An 18450-nucleotide genomic window follows, 5' to 3' on the forward strand; every position below is an offset into this window, starting at 1 on the left:
TTTTTTCAACAATGCTGATTTTCTAAATGTTCTCTCTATTTATAAATCATAGTACTATATAGTATTCATTTCAAAACAACATGTAAATGCCACTGGAAATGTGGCAGTGTAAATGCACATTTCTCTGTTAGAGAAAGGGAAGAGGAAGAGGTGGAAGCTTGAAGGGGTGAGGTGGTTTGGCAGAGCCATGACAGAGAGCTGGTCCCTTCCAGGCATGCTGGAGAGTCAGACTTTCTGCTCATGCTGTCTGTGGGGGAGATGAGAAAGAAGGGGACAACTGTAGGTGGGAAGAATAATTTTCTTCTTCCTCCGCACCTTCCTCCCATTTTCCCTATAAAAAGACATTGACAATGAGACAAGGTTTTTTTTTTTTTGATTACCACATATGGCATAAAGAAGTTAACTTGCAGCTGTGAACCAGCTCCGTGTTGCCTGGGTTACTATGAGCAGAAATTTTGAGGAAATCTGTTCTGGCTTCAGTTGTTATATGGCCAAAAGGTAGTATGGTGACATGAATCTCGCAGATACCTTGAGGATGTTCGAGATGTATTAAGACTACACCAGCCCCAGTGTGTAGTGACTCCCTAACATCAGGTGATCTGTCGTTTTTTCAGATCTGTTTTCTATTTCTGGATACTCAAAAGCTTGGATTCCATCAAAAAGGATAGTATTTCACACCATCCACTATACTGCAGATAAATTTATGAATTAAAAATCCATAGGTTATCTTACTGCAGATCTAATTTATTTGCAAACCTGCATTGTTCTCCAGTTTGCATATTTAGGCATATGTAAACTGATGCTTCTGTCAAAATACACATCAACTGGGAACACTTTCGTTTTCTGTCAGCGGGGTAGACTGTTGTGTGAGTAACAGTCCACTGGCACGTTCATGCTGCAGGAGTGCACATAATGCTGGCATTTGAACCAGGAGACTTCTTAGTTAACAAGAACATTCACATCTTTTCTAATATCTCACTTCCTTTAGCATTCAGTTAGGTTGCTATATTTTCTTAGTTTCTTTTGCCACATTGAGTGGAGATGTAGCAACACTCATTTGCAGAAACCATGTCCATGTCTTCAAGTAAAATGTTGCTTTCTGGATTTGACTATCCTATGTTATTCTTTTGCTTTCATAGAATAAAACAATACTAAAAATTAATTTTCAACAATCTGTGCTTCAGACTGAGGCATGCACTCCTTGTAACATCAACACCTCTATGCCTTTTCCTTTCTCTTTGTTCCTTTTTCATCTTCTATGATGTTAGAGTCCCCTTCACTGAATTATTTTGGCTGAAAAAGAGTTCACTGGGAAACCATCTTGTGCATCTTGGGATCGGGGCGACCCAACATGGGTTTATGAAAGGGAGGTCCTGCTTAACCAACTTAATCTCTTTCCATGACCATGTGACCCGCTTTTTCAATGAGGGGAAGGCTGTGGACGTTGTCTATTTGGACTTTGGTAAGGCCTTTGATACTGTCCCCCACAGCATTCTCCTGGAGAAAATGGCGAATCATGACATAGACAAGTGTACCCTGCACTAGATAAAAAGCTGTCTGGATGGCCATGCCCAGAGAGTTGTGATTAATGGGGCAAAATCCGGTTGGCAACTGAGAAGAATTACTTTACTGAGATAGTGGTCAGTCACTGGAATGGCCTAGCCAGGGAGGTGGCGGAGTCACCATCCCTGGAGGTATTTAAGAAACGTGTAGACATGGCTCTTCAGGGCATGCTCTAGTGCCCAAGATTATTGGTTTGTGGGTGGGTGTGATTTGATGGGGTGTTGTGTTTTTTGTTTTGTTGTTCTTGTTTTGTTGTTGGTGTGATTCTGTGATCTTCTTCCCTCAAAACTAATTTCTGATAGAACATATAGTCTGATGGAGATTTGAAATCTTTCTTGCAGCAGTTTAATCCCATTACTGTACATCCTGTTCCTCAGGACAGAGACACTGTCTTTGCAAAACTTCTGTGAAGTCAAAGATTCCTATGTGTCTATCCCTTTGCTCTTATATTGTTCTTTAAGCCACATAGGTTTAAACTTTCTTCCCTGTTTTTTTCCCAGCCATCAGTAATATAATCTGCTTTTTCTGTTGCTTTCCAGAATCCCCTATTCCCAGAGCTATATAAGAACTGTTTAGTTTCAAACATGAAGTAGAAAGCTTAAAAGCCAGCCTGCAGTTCTTTGAAACTGTGTCATCAATGTTAAGAATGAAACTTCAGTTTCGCCAAGTGTCTCCTTGCCAGCAGTCTATGAGACTCTCACCAGAGATGTTTCCATCAATGTGGAAGCTTGCATACCCTCCTCTGGTCATAGCTCTCTGTCTGCAGTTATCAATTGTAAGGGAAGATGCAAGATTTTGAATATGATGTCAAATTCTTTCACCTTCTTCCTTTCCAAAAAAACCCAAACCAAACCAATCTCCTGAAATTCATCTCTGAAGCTGCTTCATGCAGGAAGCTGAAGCCATTGCATGAAGATAAACGGGATCTTGTGCCCTCTGCTCTTGCCACATCTGTTCCCTTAAGTAAAAAGAGATCTGAGTTTCTCAAAGCTGCTTCACAGAGAGATTTCGTTTTCCAGTAACCAGAGTCACAATTAACCCACAGGATCTGTTTGTTTAATTGTGGTTTCTGTCTGATTTTTTAATACCAATCCTTATGGTTTTTCTTCATAGTATTTTTTAAAAAAATAATTTTGTGATATGACAGTTATTGGCTAGGTATCCTTTTAAACAGTCTGATGAATAATTAGTTTCACCGAGGAGTAATAAATTCCATCCAATGTCTTTATTACAGGTATTAAAATCATTAATCATTCAGCTAATTGCTTATTGGCATTCTTTTGTAGCTTTTAGAGTTTAGCAAAGTTCTTGCTGAGTAACACGGATAAACTTCTATCTAGCATGAGGCAGGTTACTTCTTATATAAAGGTAAAGGCGACAAATCTATAAGACATTTTTATAGTGTTGACCTCAGTAAAATGTAACACTTAGGAAAAGGGTGTCTCTTACACGTTTTTACTTGAGACCTGTATCTAAATTGCAGATGTTGAGGCTGCACATGAAGAAAAGTTCATTAAAAGGAAGGAGGGATTGATTTTTGTTTTTCACAAAAGCAGTATTAATGAGGAATAAGTAAGCCTGCTTTGGGATTTCAAAAGGCAATTGTCTTAAACTTCAGGTTTGTAGGTAATGGAGTACAGCCTGAGTTGATTTTCAGGGCCTTACTAAAATTGTACTTTGCAGCTTGAAATACCAAATAGTGCAAGTGGAGGAAAATTTGCAGTTAGAGCTTACACACTCAATTCAGATAAAGATAAATTTTAGATTTTTTCAAACTTCTTGTTTTCATTTTTCCAAGTAATATTGTGCCTTACAAGTACAAGTAACATTAAAGATTAATGCTTAAAGTGAAAATATTTACAAAGCCACTCCTTTTCAAATGAAATTACTATTATAGCAGAGATCAGATATATAAAAAAGGATAGATCATGAAGAGAGGACAAGGTATTTCTGTACCATGTTTATGTTATATTTCTGAAAAGAAAAACTCATGAACATAAGGTGAAGAGGTTTGGATGTACTGGGAAGTTTACAGTGGCTTTAAACTGCTACTTGCTTTTTTCCCCATAGCAGTTTCCTTTCTTCCCAGGCCCATGTGCCAGAGAGGGGCAAGCAAGAAGGGCCAGCATGGACCTTACACATTGTATGATCTGAAATGCATGGATGTGTGTTGCATAAAGGGTATATGTGTTATTGGATGGAGATGCGTCTGTAACTGAAAACATACATCAGTGACATTATAAAATTAAAAGAAAATCCAAGAATACTCTATGCATTCTTTAGGTGTTGAGTAGGTGGGAAACAACAGGGTTGAACATATATTTTTAATGAAAACTCACGTCCAGTTGTGTGTATTTGCTATACGCTGAGCAGGAAAGATAACTGGGAAAAGAGCGTTAAAAACCAAACCGGAGTAAACTTCAATGAGCCTGTGAAGATAAGAAACAAAAAAAGCAATCTTCTGCTTTGCCAATAGATAAAGGTTTATAACTAGCATGCCCTTCTAGTGATGACATATGGCCCAGCATCATGGCCTGTCTTTTGGTTAAATGAAACAAAACCACACGGCCATGTTGAGAATTATGGAGAGTGCAATGACTGGAATTATTTGCACTGAGCAAACAACTAGATAACAGACATACCTGGGAAAATCAGGAGAAACAAATGTCAATGTGCAGAACATATTGCCATAAAAAGTGCCGTAATGAGATGATCTCAGTACGGGCACCTAAAATTGAAAATCAGGAGTATCTAAACAACCACTGCAATGAGATAAAGAAATGGGGTTTGTGAATTGAACCTGGAAAAGAGTGAGAGTAGGCATGACTGAGCGAGACATTCATCTAAAGGCAGTCTCACTGAAACTTTTCCTTGCTGTTACAGCACAAACTGTGGAGAGCCTGTTTTCGTTCTCTGCAGTTAAATATCTGCAGTTATCATTTGCATACTTGTATAAGAAAAATATTTTGATAAGACACAAATGCATCATCTGTGCTAACTATTTTACACATGCAGATGTGAAAAATTATAGAGTTAGATTTACGTAGCTCCAAACTCTTTTAGCTGCCTATCTGCAGAAATTAATGGTACAGCAGGGCTGGTATATATGATCACTGTTAAAAGTGGTGTCACTTCACTTGAAATTCGGTGTGAGTTTACACCAATTTAATTGATATCAAATCAAGCTGTACTGGTGTTTTTTCCTCTTATTAAAGATTAATAGTGCAGACATTTTGAGAACTAAATAATAATTTATTGTCCTACCGATAGTTCACCTTTAATAGTCCTGCTTAAAGTCTTCTACTTTCAGAAAATCTAAAGTTCAGATATATCCTTATGATAAATGAAGTGATGCCTCCCAGAAAAATAGGCTTTCAACATGGAGTAAACATTTAAGCACAATGTTTGCTGTCTTAAAATAGACAAATGCTTAAAAAGCTGACTACTCCTGTATATGGTTTTTAAGATAAAGAAATTGAGGCAAGAATTTGAAACACTTTTCAAAGACTGTTCAGCACATTAGTCGCCAAGCAGGGATCAGATCTTTCTTGACTAATCTGCATCTACCTGAGTATCTGGAATACAATATATCATTGTCAGCTTTAACCAGTCTTCAGTGTTTATTATTTTGTGGGGCTCTTTATTAATTCTTTGATTAAAATTGATATCTGATTAAGTATTTTATTCTGCCTTTGTAGTCTCTTCTTATACAAAGTGTGACTTTCTGCCCTGCTAAGTGAGGATTTACTGGGCTAGATGTTGATTCAGTAGGCTGCAAGTGGAGTGGTTGCCCCCTGAGGGTCATAATAAAGCTTGCGGGGAGCTTTTTGAGCAACATTGCATCTTAAAGACGATATATCAAGCTGATAGATACATGGCTCTTCTGTTGAGAAATTCACAGTAGAATTATTACTGGTTGCCAGTTATTACTTGGGTAGTAAGGAGTCTCTTGGGAATATGGATTGGATAAAAGGGTTAAGCTGAGGGAAATGTTACACTGAAGACCTGGTGATGAGGAGTGTTTGAAATAGTCTCAGGATGTTTTGTGTGCAATTTAGAATTACCATTTTTGGAGGGGAAGCGCTCTGTAGTTTTAATGATCAAAGTGTGATTAGTTTAATAGAGCACCTTTCTCATTATGACCCAGCAGAGACTTGACAATTTCTGTGTTGTACCCTCCTGCCCACCTGCCCCATTCCTTTGGAAGCGCATGGCTGAGGACACTTACTAATGCATAGCTGAGGACATTCTCTGTGAGCTACAGGAGGTCTTTCAGATTAAGTAAATTTGCTGTATATTCAAATATGTTGGTTTGAAAGTAGTTGGCTAGGCTTGTTCTACAGGTCAGTCGACTTTCACCGAAGAGATTTGTCCAAATTTTCTACTCTTCCCTGTGCTGTGCTTTTGTTGGTAGAAGAGATTTGAACATTTAGCTGAGATTACCTACGCCATTAAAATAACACCCGCACTGTGAATTGTTATTGACATTTAGACAGCTACATCTTTGTTTTTAGATGAACATTCCTGTATCGCTGCAATAACCACCACTATACACACATAAGGCTTAATCAGAGCTTTTGCTTCGTAGATCTCGGAGAGCTTTACAAAGAAGGATAAGTATTATTATCTCCATTTAGCAGATTGAGAAATGAAAGACAAAGGTGATGTGTCCTGACAGAACTGGAAATAAATTTAATGCTTTTGCCTCCTCAGTGAGTTGCTGACACTGTCTCCTCAATAACAATGTGAACCTTGGCTTCATGGCCAAATTACAGCTCAGCTAATTAGAGTCAATTTTAGATGTAGCTTTTTTTGCTGTACAGGATTTCTGTGTGTACTTAAAGAACTGGTGCATTTTAAGCTTCTAAATGAGGTAGTACTCTTCTTTGAAGGGGTATGGAGTCTTTCTGGTAGTGTCATCTTGTGGAACGGTTTAAAGCCCTCTAATAAAAGTTTTTAAATTATTTGTGCCATCTTTCTCATGCTGGCTGAGTGACTGCTAACAACTTCAGGAATAACTTTACAAAGGGATGCCAAAATAATTCATTGATTATCTGCGAGTACTGTACTTTACATCCATAAGATTTAAACCCCCTTATTGTACAACTTAACTCCAACATGAGTTATGTTGCTGCTAAACATAACAACGTTAATTGAGGTAAATATATGTTCTCCATTTTACTCGGAGAGTGAAATTTAATTCACATACAGAGGCAGTGGGTGTGCAGATGTTTGTTTTTGATGGCTCAGCTGGAGGGATGTTGGGGGCTGTTCAAGTTAAATCAGCCATCTTCTTCCCTCTGAGTTGAGGTGCTTAAAACTCTTGATTGGCCTTGAAGGTGTTGGCAAGGTATTTGCCGACTATGAATTACCTTAGCCTCAGACTTCTCCTGGATTTGGAAACAGGAAGACTTCCAAGTTTACTTGGTATTTACTTGTGCCTTGTTGCCCAGGTCTAGATAACAGCAGAAGGAGGGAGAATCCCAAGGCAGCCAGGCTGGCTCAAGCCCAAAAATAGAGAGAAGGGGAAGGGAGGGAAGCTGGAGATCCTGTTCTACTTCATTTTGTCCTGTAAAAAACAGGAGGGTTGCAGGGCTACCTGCAGAAGTAAAATACCTGATAATAACTTGGGTATTTCAGCAGCCAGCTTTTAGTAAATAATCCTTATGAGAACTGGCAGACCTTGAACTTAAGGGAAAGGGAGCAAGTCTCTAGATTGGAGAAAGCCATGTCTTGTGCCTTGCTGTGTAATACACCTTGGAGCTGGAGCTGAAGAATTTTGAAGTTCCTCAGTCATAAGTATCAGAGTAAAAGAGTCAGGTGCTAGTTCACGTATCTCTGTATATATATTGGAATATAACATATATATGTATTATATATGTCATATATATACACATGTCTATGTATATATATGTATATACATATACGTTTATATATGTGTATATATACATAGACATGTGTATATATATGTGTGTGTGTCAATATAGCAAACTATTGTGTCTGATTATTTTTTTTTCTGAGCCAATGCCATCCTTTTATCTGTTTCAGGGAGAGAATAAGTCAGTGTATCACAAAGTCTGTTACTTTCCTCTTAGTAACCACCTCATATACAGGTGGTAAATGAAAATCATAAAACTCACTGTAAAATACTGTTTGCTCATCTTAAAGCTTACATCTTATGCCCTGAGACTTATAACTACACTTTAAGTTACAGGTCTGTGAGACTGTTTTTTCCTATAGAGAGAAGGAAGAAAATAACAGCAACAAAAAGTTTCTGTTGGAAAGACCAAAGAAAGAAGCAAATGGTATCTACTGGACCATGAAAAGCAAAACTATTATACAAGGGTTTAAATGATAAAAGCAGTAACTTTCCAGTGTTTTAACTCTGGAAAAGAGCTTCAGAGCTATGGCTGCAGACATGCACTATATACAAAAGTTCCAGATGTGTTTATATACTGAAATTTCTTCAACAGATTGTTTTCTTCTTAAAAAACAAAACCATAAACTCATGGGTGCAAATTGGCATAGTTCTTTTTAGTGCATGCAGTGAAATTTGTGGCAGTTAAAGGTCATTGATAGTATCATTACTGACAGATTTTGATCTGCAGTTCCTGGACTTCATAAAAATTAATTTCCTTAACAAAACAGTAGGCCAGAGAATCTATTTTAATTTCTACCTAAAGACCTTTTTTCCCTTAAAATTTCTGCTGTTTTCTTTTAAAATTATTATTAATTTATAAGAGTGAGAAGTTATCTGAATGATGAAAAGTCTGGTCAATTTTACTCTTAACATTTCTATGAGCATTTCTTTAACTTCTCAGGGTGGCAGACCTGGGCACAAGAAGGAATAGATAATATTTGAACAGGTGGTAGAGAATATGTTGCTTCTGAATTACTTCTGGTGTTTGGAGGTTTGCTTTTAGCAAAGTGATATTCATGTAACTGTATTGGAAAGATTAAAATAAAGAAATAGAGTTGTTCAGTAGCGAAAATGTTAAACTAAATGGACCATATTAACATTGCTGATGATCCTGAGGAACAGTTTTTCCAGTATATGGAGCATTTTGTTTCCACCCGGCATATGTTCTCCATGGTTTTCTCTGCTCTAATTCATCCATGTTTTTCGACAGCTCCAGATGGTGTGATGCCTCCAAGGCTTTCATCTGCCACTCCGACCAGTCTTCAGGTTGTCTGGTCTACACCAGTTCGCAACAATGCCCCAGGCGCGCCCAGATACCGACTCCAGATGCGGCGGAGGCATTCTGCTGGTGACATTTTAGAGTACGCAGACCATAGCAAGGCCACCATCAACTGCTGAGCAAGAAAAGTCCCGTTATCTTGAATATGGCCCACCTTTAGGGTGGCTGGTTTTGTTACAAGACATGTAATGTTTTAGTCTTTCTTTAGGTTCTGGGTTGTTTAATGACGTAACTCATGCTGCTTTTCTTTGCAGTTTGCTTTCCAGCCCTACTGCTTCCCTACAACACAGGGTCGGAGATCTTCAGCCATACACTGAGTATGAGATGAGAGTGGTTGCCTCCAATGGCTATGGCGATGCTTATAGCAACTGGACTTCAATGACTACAGCAGAGGACAGTAAGCAGTCCAATCTAATTCAACTCCCTTTAGCAGAAAATATAAACAACAATCCAGCTGCCATTGCACATAATCTCTTTTGGTTATCAAACTTTTTCAGTTAAATAGCAATAATATATTTCTTTCCTGAATATTAACTTGCAATAATAACTCCTATGGGATCAAGGATCTGTTGTCTTAGATTTTCATAAAACATGAATATTTAAATATATGTTTTGTGAAATAGTATCTGATTTCTTTATAGAATATCCCTCCATGCATATGTGTTCATATATGGTTTAAGACACACTGGTACGTACACTTTTATAAGTGGTATTCCTTTATATTCAGGGAGTTGGTTCTGATTTCAGTTATACCAGAGAAAGTAAGTTGAAGCTAATAGTATATGACAGTTGTCTTATCTCTGGGTTGAGAATACCTAAGCTATACCACAGCTGAAAAGAACTTTTCGATCCCAGTGATCTGTGTTAGTTAAAAGTGGTGATCTGCTGGTCTGAAATTGAATTTGTCATTGCAAGTCCCATCATTTTCCTCTTTAATAGTTCTACGTTCTGCAGCCTCACTCCACGTAATTTGTTCAACAGTCCCCTGATCTAACGAACAGGTATCAGCATATATGTACAGCCTCTGATTGGCAGGATAGGATTTTGGACCCCATACAATATGTAAGCAGAAGTATATGAGAAAACGAGCTTGTTGTACACAGTAAATAAACAAAATACATAATGTCCAGCTTTTTTTAAGAAATTGAGCTATTAATTTTGTCTTACAATGTAGCAGGATATATAATAGCACACTTTAGGGACAAAATTATGTTTTTTTCAAATATATTCATTGCTGCCTTTTTTTAAAAAAGAGAATTGGTAAAGGATGATACAGTTGTACCAAATTTTAGAGAAATTAAGACTTTTCTGAAGAGATTTTTCCTCTTCTATCTTGTTTAACAAACAAGTAAGTCATTCTGAGAAGGAAAAGGCAGGGGTGGAGGTGTTTCATTACTGGTTTCATTGCTATGTTGCTTTTTCTGCCTTCACACCAAAGTGCCTTGTGGTCTTTCTATTTAACACTGATATGAGATCTGCATTTCAGACCGTAAATTTAACATGATGCCCATATGCAATTGTAGCAAATATTCAGTGCTGATGACTCAACTTCCTTTTAGTCCCTTCTCTAACTGGATAGCTGTCTATCTTGAGAAAACACCCAGCAGAAAACATGTGTTCCCACAATTGTAAAACATTTTTCTTTGAAGCTGAGCAAATAATTTGCAACAAAAATTTATCTGATCAATCCATTTAAGCTCCAAAAGTATAAATGCTTCTATGAACACATTACCTATAAGTAGTTACCTAATAAAAGTAAGTTCTGAACTTGGTCTTTACATACCAGAGATGTGTTTTCTACCTGTGAAAATCTTTGTTGAGGCTCAGTTCCTTTATTGTAGTTGTTTCTTACCAAAAGTGGATCAAGTATTATTAAATGTGTCTGCATTCATAGTCTAAATGCAAGCAGTCTCCTATGACTGTATAATTCAAATTGCAATGTTATTTAGCTCTGGTCAGATAGTTCACATAGTAGTGTTTCTTTTTAGATAGGAGGAGCACAAAAGTGCATTTAAAAGGCATCACTTGTTAGTATATGTAAAAATTATTTTTTGTGCAAAGTAGTAGGTGTAGAATTTTAAAATTCTCTTTTTGGAACTTAGGGATAAGGCAGAAGGCCCACACAGGACATGCATTCCTATATAGTGTTCCTGAACATATATGTGGAAGCTACCTGCTGCATAGAACTTAGATGGTCTTTTTGCATGAAATGCTGCTCTTTGTAAAATCTGGCTGCAAAAATGCCTTACGTTAGTATGGAAGGTAGATGTTGCCAAATGAAACTTAAGAACACAAAAAGAAAACTATAATGCCTCTTCCAATGTTTACACAATTAAAATATTTTAAGATTAACAAACCACTTGCCCCTTCAGTTATGATGCTGCATCTTGTTCCTTAGCTTAAAACAGACTTCTCTAATTCAGTTACAAACTCTTTGTCTCCAAGGGGAAAATTATTTTCCTTAAAATTTCCTCTTCCATTTGCATTGATAGTGCTAAATGATACATGCTGATGTGTCCCCAGTATCTCACAACCCTTGTAATTTACAAAAAAAGCCCCCAACTTTCAGTGGTGACAAAGGACCATCATTGGGGAGGGCTGCCACCTGTGAAAGGATATTCAACTCCATTGCTTAAAATTGAATGATTGTAATTGGGTATAAGCAGTATTTCTGTCAAAGTTTCAGTATGTTTCTTATACAACTGCCTATACTGACAGTTTGTTGCAGAAGTACACTTAATTCCTGGCCCTGCTAACCAATAGACTTTGACTTTTTTAAGTACAATTTTAGAGTAGAAATTTCCCATATCTCATACTCTATTGAAAAATATTTGTCTACACATCTTCTCATTGAATTTTATGCAGTGAATAACTGTCTTTTTTTGTTCCCCCAGAGCATAAAATGTCTGTAGGAATAAAATAAAAGCATGTGTGTGTGTTTATGTGCACATACACCCAATAGCAATAGATGCAAATCAATACATCCACTTTTAAAGTCAATAGAGTTCTACTAATACAAGCTGATGATTTCACAATATACCTTATTATATTTATGATCAGTATTTAGTAAACTAGGAGGATATTAGGAATGATTAAAGAAATCAGCAAATGCTGCCATAAAAATCTGTTGTATCTGATAATAAAATGTCTTAATATGCAGATTAGTAGGTTTAGGCCATTTTTTAATGCAAGAAAAATGCCGTAAATAATTTTCAAATACTTCCATTTACATGAGGGTGGCACTCGAAACTGATTCTATGCATTTTTTCAAGTCTAACCTGCCCATGCCAGATAACAATAATGTACATATGAATATTTTAAAACCTGCTAAACATGTGTTAATAAAAGATATTTGTTCCAGTGATCTTGGTCAGTATACCATCAGACTATTTACTGCCAGACAAACACAAACAATTGATGAAGTTTCTGGATTAGATCTCGCTTTCAGTAACTGGAATGTAAATTTAAGATAACTATCTTGCAATGTAATCACCACTGAACTGAGAGGTCAGTATGTACCATTGAACTGAGACCAGAATTTCATGCATTGCATTCAGAAATAAAATGAGAAAAAGAGGTTACCAGTTAAGCTTTACCTTTTGTTATGGTAAACATAACAAAAGAGAAGGAAGTTGTAAAGGAGTTTGTTACAGTTACCTGTAGCTGGCCCAATGGCAGCTGCTTCATACTTTGGGTGTAGCTTTATGATTCACAAAATTATATTGGCTGGTAGCAATCCACACAGTGTAATCTTTGATCAGAGGGACAGTTCCCAAATGACAAAGGTGCTTTTTCTATTGCTTGAGAAAATCCATCTTCATTTGGACAATTTTTAAGCTAGCAAAATTGTTACTATAGAGAGAAAAGCTGCCTGTTCCTTTCTTTTCTTTTGAATGTCCCAGAATCTGTCTGCGCCCCAGTGAGTTGCATTCAGCAGGACAACTCGGTCATCAGCACCTTCTCTACATTGGCTACATTTCAGGCCCATGGGTCAGTGTACGATTCCAGCATGGAGAGCTCTTACTGAAGCCCTTTTTTTAAGTGCTTGGTTTACACTAGTTGAGAGAGAAGGCTTTGTGAGTTGCCTACCAGGCATCTCACACGAATTTTTAGTTCTTGCACAAGTGAATGCAAGTCCATCTCTTTTATGTATAAAGAAGTTATAGGGCAGTCCAATGTTTATTCACAATAAGCAATGTCAAAAGTACGCAGTAGTCACTTGAGGTCATTACATATGAAAGTTGCCAGAGAAAAAAGGCAGTAAAAAAAAAAAAAACAAACCAAAAAAATACCTCCTGCAATGTACGAACTGAGCTATTTCTTGACAACACAGGGAAGTATTATTCTTATCATATAGACTACTATGGTCTGCTCCTCTTGCATGCTTACCACAAAGCTTTGGTTCCAGGATGAGGAGGCCTATTCTCTTAAATCTTCCTTATGTGGACAATAGATAGAGGCAATGTGGGACAAGAGGGTAGATGATGCAGTTCTCAGCTTTTGGAAGTGCTTGTTATCTTTGCTGATTGCATTCATTGTCTGCGAAGGCAAGTTTCCTACTTCAGCTATGTAGGTTAGGTCCATATAATTTAGGCATATAAAGTAATCCATAGTTAGCTGATGTGAATGTGGTCACCTGTGCTCAAGAAAGATAAATGGAAATGGAAGCAAGAGAAGACAAAACCTGTGGAGGGAAGAGAAAGTCATGTGAAATACAAGATAGGGTGAATAGCAAAAGGACAGAAGAACAAATTAAGCTGAAGTAGTATCATGGCAGATATGATATGATGATCATATGATAAATAGTAGAAACTGCCTGTGCATGCTTATAGATTATGAATTAGAGGAATTTTCTTAACTGGTAGGCTGAGGTTCTGGAACAAATGTGCAGTAGACCAGTAGAGGGCAAAAAGTCTGAATACTCTAAAGACAGCTCTTAATACATATCTGAAGGGGTTCATATGGACTGCATATCATTGTATGAACAGCCTAATAACTTTTGCTTTCTGTCATCTGAAGTGGTAAAAGAGTCCTGTGGTCCCTTGTGCCCAGAGCTACACAATTTGGATTTTCTGCTGGATACAGCCAGTAGTATATGAAAGACACCACATTTTGTTAGGATATATAATTTCATTGTCCATGTTCCTGAAAAGAGTAAATGATTCAAGAATAAAAGGCACAGAATTTCTACTCTGCTTAGTGAGAGAGTTTCCCAGAAAATCAGGTATTTCTCATTAGCTTTAAAGGGCAGTATTCCAGGTACATGTCTCAATATATTAATGAAAGTATAGATTCCCCCAAAATACATCCATAAGAGCATAGTTCCGTGCTCCCCCAGTCTGTACAATAAGTAAACAAATGTCTGGTTCTAATCAGGGAATTAAAAAAGATGAATGACAATTTTCTGCCTTCATTTGAGTCAAGTCTGAACTTTTGAAGCAGATGAGCAAAATAGCCTGCCATAAAAGATAATTTCATTTGCTAAAATGAAACTATCTTCTAGTATTAATACTGTAATGAAATGGTTTGAAATATGAACTAAGAATCTTAAGGAAAAAAATGCCCACTGTTCCGATGCTCAGTAGTTACTTCTATAAACAATTACATCCATGTAAAAAGCTTTATGATTTTATTTTCATCGTTGTCAGGCTGAGCTGTGTAGCTGTCATACTTTGCAGTCTTCCCTCCAGTGACAACCACATTGACAACATGTTATACTCCACATTGATTTTACAGTTAAGGAGCTGATTGTGATATATAGGGATTTTAAGAATTCAGCTGAGAGGCTGACTTTTGCCTTTTATCATTCCATTAAAATTTTATAACCATCTTTTTCATGTCATTTCATCCATGAATTCTTACTTTAGAAAGTGATAGCTACTGCTGTGAGCATAACTTTTCTCATGTTCAGAGCTTTTTATTGTATTAGCAAACTATCCCAATTATAGTTAATACTCATGTTTTACATAATTGTGGTGACCCTTTCAACCAAGCAGTATCGTGCTAGTTGATTTGTATATAGAATTAGATGATTCTGCTTGCCATTTAAAAAGAAGCTACACTGAATGAGTGTTGGGGACCAGGATTTAATGCTTTCCCATCCAGTGGGGCCAATTAAGCATCTCTCAAACGTCTTGTTTGAACTCAGAGAGTCTTAAAAGTCTCTCTTTTAAAAGGGCAGTAGGGAATGTGTGGGTAGGTATGCTAGCTACCAAAATATGCTTTTTTGAGGGGAGGGGGAGCGATTAGGGGGACTCAAAGTTTAAGTTTGACAGCTCCTCCCATACATTACAGATTGTCCTTAAGGAATATGTCTAAACTCTGGGGGGGTTGAAGCACAGGTTGAACTAATTACCATGAATGTTTCACCTGTAATGCCAGTGACTTATTCACTAGGAATAAAAAGGCTTATCTGTTCCCTCACGACAAACTGCTTGATTGTTTGGGGTTTGGTTTGGTTTTGTTTTTCCTCCTGCAGAAGCTCACAGTGTGATAGCTTATTTATGAGGTATAATTAGATAAAATGCAAGTTTGTAGCTCAGTGGTAAATATTATAACTTTCAACTCCCCTCCCCCATTAAACTAGAATTTGCAGCAACTTATTTTCAAGGTCTTCAATTCCAATGCAAATTTTCCTCTTTCCCCTTCCACTCAGAAAAAATTTTTGGTTTACAGAATATACATCTAATTTGGGTTTACACCTCCACCTTCCCATCTTTTAGTGAAGTCTAGATAACGGACTAAATTTTTTTCCAGTTTATGACCTAATTGATTTTGTCCAAGAGTACATGCAAATAGAATTTAATTGCTCTTTACAACACAACATCTTTTATACTTGTAAATTCAGAGATCTAAATTAATCCTGGAGTGCACAAACATTAAATATAGAACTCCATCCTTATTACTACTGTGAGTAGAACAGGATATGTGTTACAAATGAGTTTTATAGAGTTGCTTATATATATATGCCTCATATAATGAAAGAAAAAAAAAAATGTTGCTTTTTCAAATTTAAAAGAAAAACAAAGCAAAAGCTTACTATCCCAATTTTACATCACTGTTTCCATAGACATCAGTGGAATAATACTGATTTGCTTCTCTCTGTATGTAAGAGGAAAATTGGGACTTCTGACTGTGTCAGCTGTCATTCCAAATTATAGGAGGAGACACTCATTGTGCTGGATTTGTTTTCTAGGGTTCCTTTTTTTCCCCTCTCTTTCTCTTTTCACTTAAAAATTATCAGAAATAATTTAACTTCTAATGAAATAAATTATTCTTCCTATGGAGATGCTGTTCCTTGTGGTTTGGGCAGCATACTGCTTCACTAGAAATTAAATGATGGTGTTGACTACCGTGGAATTCAGCATATGCTGTATGTCGTGTGTCCTGAAGTCTTAGCACACCCACAATCACTAATGAATTTTAAATTTTCAACCCCGAAGCATCTGAAACTTACCCCTCCTCCCTCCCCCAAATCCCCAAATCTAAAGCTATTTTAAACAATTACTAAATCCAAGTATATCTTTTTTTAAGATTTCAATAAAATGTAATGTTCACAGAAAAATCTCATAAATGTCAAAATTGCTATGGGCAGAATAGGAGGGAATATAGTATTTTCTTGATCTGCTGTAGCAATTTATAGATTTCAGGACGTGGTTTATAAGAATGCTAAATGTTCTGGAATTACAGCTGTTACTGATCAGTGATTGAGCCAGATTTGTGTTATTGCACCATGTTCTTGCTTGTACCTAGAGAGCAGTAAAGCCTCAATATAATAAAAAGCACCTGCATTTTAAATGAAATTTCAATTGAAAAACTTAACAGCCCTTCAAATTGCAGAATTTAACGCAGCCCAGTAAAGCTTAAATAACACTTTGCCTCCACAGGCTGAGGGTTTTGCATTCAAGGTGACTTGATTGTGTCGCATGGTGAAATTATTTACAATTAAGGAATTTCTCTGGAGGGCTGCAGAGTATTTGCTGTTCCACAACACCTATGCAGGCATATGGTCGGTCTTTTTCAGTATTCATGGAAGCTCCTGAACCTTTATGATAATTGAATCAGTTAGAGTGCTGAGTGGAGCAAGCATAAAACCTGTTAACCTAAAGGTCAGATCTGTGCATTGTTTATTTATCAGTAGGTGAAAGAGCTAAATCGGCAGCTTCTGTCACAGTTGCAGTAAAAAATCACCTATAATATTAACAGGGAGTAGATAAATTGCAAAAAATGGATTAGAATTATAAATAGAATGAAGCAAAATATTGAATATATAATGAGAGATGCAGTAGGAGCTTACTGAGCTGTAAAATATGCAGCTTTGTTATGCCTGTGCTGTTGGTTGCAATTAGTGGCTGGCGCTCTAGAAAAATATCAACAAAAGCTACTGCAGATCTGTGTTGGTACTTAGTCATACACTTTCTCCACATGCTAACAGCATCGATAGAACACTTTTGAGACACAAGAGGAAAAAAGATGCACAGGAGGAGGGAGGAAGGTTGGGAGGAGGGAAGGTGTACTTACAGAGCAGCTTGCCTTTGAGAAAAGCGTGATATTCATCCCTTGAATAGATGGGCGTAAGGTTTCTGAAGGAATAGGCCAATTAGTAGATTTGAACTTCTGTTGTTTTGAGCTTTATTTGATGAGTACTACTTGCTAATGGTGACTTTTACAAATCTCAGACTACTAGTAATTTTCATTTCCTTTTTTTTTTTTTTTCTGTTACAGGACCTGGACCTCTAGATCCACCACTTCTTTTGAATGTTACGTCAAGGGCAGCAAGCATCACCTGGCAGCATCCCTTAAAGCCAAATGGCATTATCACACATTATAATATTTTCCAAAATGGCCAACTGCATGCTACAGTGCTAGGGACTAGATCTAATTGCACTGTAGAAGACCTGCATCCTTACACTATCTATGTGTTTCAGGTAGAAGGATGCACTTCTAAAGGATGCTCTCTTTCACCCAAGACCCTCGAAATAAAGACTCTTCCAGATGCACCTGAGGATATTCCTGCTCCAGAGCTGTATTCTGATACTCCAACTTCTGTGGTTGTATCCTGGCAGCCACCTGCTCGCTCAAATGGTTTGGTGGAAAATGTTACAATAGAAAGGAGGGTAAAAGGAACAGAACAAATATCAATTGTGGTGACTCTCCCTTTCAATCAGTCCATGAGCTACATTGACCAGAGTACTGCTCTGAGCCCTTGGCAGAAATTTGAATACAGAATGCTGATGAGCACTCTTCAGGGAGGCACAAACAACAGTGCGTGGTCAGAAGTTACCACTAGACCATCAAGACCTGCTGGTGTTCAGCCACCTGATGCAGAAGTCTTGGGACCCTATTCAGTTAAGGTAGGAAGAATTCTTATTGTCTCCTGGCTTTAACATGTTTTCCTTGTAGCAACTGTATATTTTAGAGAGTCGTATACTGACTGAGGCAATAGATTTCATTGCCACAGGGGTAGTTGAGTAATTAGTGTCTGTCCTTTGGCTCAAAAGCATTAGATCCCTTTCCATTTTTTTCCTTTACACGAGCCTTTGGCATTATATTACAGTTCATTTTTTTCCTTACACACTAGATGTATTTTCAATATTAAACTTGGATGCTTATTTTTAAATCCCTAATCAGATCAGAAAATAACTTACTGCCTTATCCAAAATTTCAAACTTCATTAAGATGCTAGGAA

At 37.1% G+C, this 18450-nt stretch overlaps 1 protein-coding gene across 1 annotated transcript in view; it reads left to right on the forward strand.

Annotated features, from left to right (window-relative positions):
* USH2A (Usher syndrome 2A (autosomal recessive, mild)) overlaps positions 1–18450 on the forward strand; it is a 393292-nt gene that overhangs the window by 244360 nt on the left and 130482 nt on the right. Inside the window, exons 38-40 of the mRNA XM_014950535.1 lie at positions 8694–8844; positions 9017–9159; positions 17487–18115. Coding sequence (XP_014806021.1) covers positions 8694–8844; positions 9017–9159; positions 17487–18115 — 923 coding nt within the window. The remainder of the gene's footprint in view (positions 1–8693; positions 8845–9016; positions 9160–17486; positions 18116–18450) is intronic.

Source organism: Calidris pugnax, unplaced genomic scaffold, assembly GCF_001431845.1.
Source record: "Calidris pugnax isolate Ruff unplaced genomic scaffold, ASM143184v1 scaffold24, whole genome shotgun sequence".
NCBI lineage: Eukaryota > Metazoa > Chordata > Aves > Charadriiformes > Scolopacidae > Calidris > Calidris pugnax.